Source organism: Petromyzon marinus, chromosome 68, assembly GCF_048934315.1.
Source record: "Petromyzon marinus isolate PM22_M1 ecotype Great Lakes invasive population chromosome 68, UKy_Petmar_22M1.pri1.0, whole genome shotgun sequence".
Lineage (NCBI taxonomy): Eukaryota > Metazoa > Chordata > Hyperoartia > Petromyzontiformes > Petromyzontidae > Petromyzon > Petromyzon marinus.
Window position 1 is genome coordinate 7,086,244 of NC_133734.1, and position 5,000 is coordinate 7,091,243.

General features: G+C 60.0%; 1 protein-coding gene across 1 annotated transcript in view; it reads left to right on the plus strand.

Annotated features, from left to right (window-relative positions):
• Positions 1 to 5,000, plus strand: part of LOC116937240 (uncharacterized) — a 78,974-nt gene that overhangs the window by 5,824 nt on the left and 68,150 nt on the right. Inside the window, exon 5 of the mRNA XM_076054936.1 lies at positions 130 to 243. Within this exon, the coding sequence (XP_075911051.1) occupies positions 130 to 243 (114 nt within the window). The remainder of the gene's footprint in view (positions 1 to 129; positions 244 to 5,000) is intronic.

Consider the following 5,000-nt stretch of genomic DNA (forward strand, 5'->3'; position numbering starts at 1 on the left):
CCCCCCTCTCTCCCCCCTCTCTCTCTCCCCCATCCCCTCCCCCCCTCCCCCCCCCCCCCCCCTCTCCCCCCTCTCTCCCCCCCATCTCCCCCCCCTCTCCCCCCCTCTCTCCCCCCATCTCCCCCGTAGGTCCACAAGGAGATTGACCGTCTGCAGTCCGAGCTGGAGGCAACTGAGGCCAAGTTGACTGCTACCGCTGCAGCACGCAGACAGACCCAGGAGGTGCTTGACAATGTCCAGCAGGTGAGGGGAGAGGGTCGTCCCCACGCTCACCAGCTCACTCACCAGCTCGCTCACCAGGTCACCAGCTCACTCACTCACCAGCTCACTCACCAGCTCACTCACCAGCTCACTCACCAGCTCACTCGCCAGCTCACCAGCTCACTCGCTCACCAGCTCACCAGCTCACTCACCAGGTCACTCACCAGCTCACTCGCTCACCAGCTCACTCACTCACCAGCTCACTCACCAGCTCGCTCACCAGGTCACTCGCTCACCAGCTCACCCACTCACCAGCTCACTCACCAGCTCACTCACCAGCTCACTCACCAGCTCACCAGCTCACTCACTCACCAGCTCACTCACCAGCTCACCCACTCACCAGCTCACTCACCAGCTCACCAGCTCACTCACCAGCTCACTCACCAGCTCACTCACCAGCTCACTCACCAGCTCACTCACCAGGTCACTCACCAGCTCACTCGCTCACTCACTCACCAGCTCACTCACCAGCTCACTCACCAGCTCACTCGCTCACCAGCTCACTCACCAGGTCACTCACCAGGTCACTCACCAGCTCACTCACCAGCTCACTCACCAGGTCACTCACCAGCTCACTCGCTCACCAGCTCGCTCACCAGCTCACTCACCAGCTCACTCACCAGCTCACTCACTCGCTCACCAGCTCACTCGCTCACCAGCTCACTCACTCACCAGCTCACTCACCAGCTCACTCGCTCACTCACCAGCTCACTCACCAGCTCACTCACCAGCTCACTCACTCACCAGCTCACTCGCTCACTCACCAGCTCACTCGCTCACTCACCAGGTCACTCACCAGCTCACTCACCAGCTCACTCACCAGCTCACTCGCTCACCAGCTCACCAGCTCACTCACCAGCTCACTCACCAGCTCACTCACTCACCAGCTCACTCGCTCACCAGCTCACTCACCAGCTCACCAGCTCACTCGCTCACCAGCTCACTCACCAGCTCACTCACCAGCTCACTCACCAGCTCACTCACCAGCTCACTCACCAGCTCACTCACCAGCTCGCTCACCAGCTCACTCACCAGCTCACTCACCAGCTCACTCACCAGCTCACCCACTCACCAGCTCACTCGCTCACCAGCTCACTCACCAGCTCACTCACTCACCAGCTCGCTCACCAGCTCGCTCACCAGCTCACTCACCAGGTCACTCACCAGCTCACTCACTCACCAGCTCACTCACCAGGTCACTCACCAGCTCACCAGCTCACTCACCCACTCACCAGCTCACTCACCAGCTCACTCACCAGCTCACTCACCAGCTCACTCACCAGCTCACTCACTCACCAGCTCACTCACCAGCTCACTCACTCACCAGCTCACTCGCTCACCAGCTCACTCGCTCACCAGCTCACTCACCAGCTCACTCACCAGCTCACTCACCAGCTCACTCACCAGCTCACTCACCAGCTCACTCACCAGCTCACTCACCAGCTCACTCGCTCACCAGCTCACTCACCAGCTCACCAGCTCACTCGCTCACCAGCTCACTCACTCACCAGCTCACTCACCAGCTCACTCACCAGCTCACCAGCTCTCACCAGCTCACTCACCAGCTCACCCACTCACCAGCTCACTCGCTCACTCACTCACCAGCTCACCCACTCACCAGCTCACTCGCTCACTCACTCACCAGCTCACCCACTCACCAGCTCACTCACTCACCAGCTCACTCACCAGCTCACTCGCTCACCAGCTCACTCACCAGCTCACCAGCTCACTCACCAGGTCACTCACTCACCAGCTCACTCACCAGCTCACTCACCAGCTCACTCGCTCACCAGCTCACTCACCAGCTCACTCACCAGCTCACTCGCTCACCAGCTCACTCACCAGCTCACCAGCTCACTCACCAGGTCACTCACTCACCAGCTCACTCACCAGCTCACTCACCAGCTCACTCACCAGCTCACCAGCTCACCAGCTCACTCGCTCACCAGCTCACTCGCTCACCAGCTCACTCACCAGCTCACTCACTCACCAGCTCACTCACTCACCAGCTCACTCACTCACTAGCTCACTCACCAGCTCACCAGCTCACTCGCTCACCAGCTCACTCGCTCACCAGCTCACTCGCTCACCAGCTCACTCACTCACCAGCTCACTCGCTCACCAGCTCACTCACTCACCAGCTCACTCACTCACCAGCTCACTCACCAGCTCACTCGCTCACCAGCTCACTCACCAGGTCACTCACCAGGTCACTCGCTCACCAGCTCACTCGCTCACTCACTCACCAGCTCACCAGCTCACTCACCAGCTCACCCACTCACCCACTCACTCACCAGCTCACTCACTCACCAGCTCACCAGCTCACTCACCAGCTCACCAGCTCGCTCACCAGCTCACTCGCTCACCAGCTCACTCACCAGCTCACTCACCAGCTCACCCACTCACCAGCTCACTCACCAGCTCACTCACCAGCTCACCAGCTCACTCACCAGCTCACTCACTCACCAGCTCACTCACCAGCTCACTCACCAGCTCACCCACTCACCAGCTCACTCACCAGCTCACCCACTCACCAGCTCACTCACCAGCTCACTCGCTCACTCGCTCACCAGCTCACCAGCTCACTCACCAGCTCACCAGCTCACTCGCTCACCAGCTCACTCGCTCACCAGCTCACTCACCAGCTCACTCACCAGCTCACTCGCTCACCAGCTCACTCACTCACCAGCTCACTCACCAGCTCACTCACCAGCTCACTCACCAGCTCACTCGCTCACCAGCTCACTCACCAGCTCACTCACCAGCTCACTCACTCACCAGCTCACTCGCTCACCCACTCGCTCACCAGCTCACTCGCTCACCAGCTCACTCACCAGCTCACTCACCAGCTCACTCACCAGCTCACTCACCAGCTCACTCGCTCACCAGCTCACTCACCAGCTCACTCACCAGCTCACTCACCAGCTCACTCGCTCACCAGCTCACTCGCTCACTCACTCACCAGCTCACTCACCAGCTCACCAGCTCACTCGCTCACCAGCTCACTCACTCACCAGCTCACTCACCAGGTCACTCACCAGCTCACCAGCTCACCAGCTCACTCACCAGCTCACCCACTCACCAGCTCACTCACCCACTCACCAGCTCACTCACCAGCTCACTCGCTCACCAGCTCACTCACCAGCTCACTCACCAGCTCACTCACCAGCTCACCAGCTCACTCACCAGCTCACTCACCAGCTCACCAGCTCACTCACCAGCTCACTCACCAGCTCACTCACTCACCAGCTCACCAGCTCACTCACCAGCTCACCAGCTCACTCACCAGCTCACTCACTCACCAGCTCACCAGCTCACTCACCAGCTCACTCACTCACCAGCTCACCAGCTCACTCACCAGCTCACCAGCTCACTCGCTCACCAGCTCACTCACCAGCTCACTCACTCACCAGCTCACCAGCTCACTCACCAGCTCACCAGCTCACTCGCTCACCAGCTCACTCACCAGCTCACCAGCTCACTCGCTCACCAGCTCACTCACCAGCTCACTCACCAGCTCACTCACCAGCTCACTCACCAGCTCACCAGCTCACTCACCAGCTCACTCACCAGCTCACTCACCAGCTCACTCACCAGCTCACCAGCTCACTCACCAGCTCACTCACCAGCTCACTCACCAGCTCACCCACTCACCAGCTCACTCGCTCACCAGCTCACTCACCAGCTCACTCACCAGCTCACTCACCAGCTCACCCACTCACCAGCTCACTCACCAGCTCACCCACTCACCAGCTCACTCACCAGCTCACCAGCTCGCTCACCAGCTCACTCGCTCACTCACTCACCAGCTCACTCACCAGCTCACCAGCTCACTCACCAGCTCACCAGCTCGCTCACCAGCTCACTCGCTCACTCACTCACCAGCTCACCAGCTCGCTCACCAGCTCACTCACCAGCTCACTCGCTCACCAGCTCACCAGCTCACTCACCAGCTCACTCACCAGCTCACTCGCTCACCAGCTCACTCACCAGCTCACCAGCTCGCTCACCAGCTCACTCGCTCACTCACTCACCAGCTCACTCACCAGCTCACCAGCTCACTCACTCACCAGCTCACTCACCAGCTCACCAGCTCACTCACTCACCAGCTCACTTGCTCACCAGCTCACTCACTCACCAGCTCACTCACCAGCTCACTCACCAGCTCACTCACCAGCTCACTCGCTCACTCACTCACCAGCTCACTCACCAGCTCACTCACTCACCAGCTCGCTCACCAGCTCACTCACCAGCTCACTCACCAGCTTGCTCACCAGCTCATTAGCTCACCAGCTCACTCGCTCATCCGTTCACTCACCAGCTCACTCACCAGCTCACTCACCAGCTCACTCTCTCACCAGCTCACTCACCAGCTCACTCACTCACCAGCTCACTCGCTCACTCACTCACCAGCTCACTCACCAGCTCACCAGCTCACTCGCTCACTCACTCACCAGCTCACTCACCAGCTCACCAGCTCACTCACTCACCAGCTCACTCGCTCACCAGCTCACTCACTCACCAGCTCACTCACCAGCTCACTCACCAGCTCACTCACCAGCTCACTCGCTCACTCACTCACCAGCTCACTCACCAGCTCACTCACTCACCAGCTCGCTCACCAGCTCACTCACCAGCTCACTCACCAGCTCACTCACCAGCTTGCTCACCAGCTCATTAGCTCACCAGCTCACTCGCTCACCCGCTCACTCACCAGCTCACTCACCAGCTCACTCACC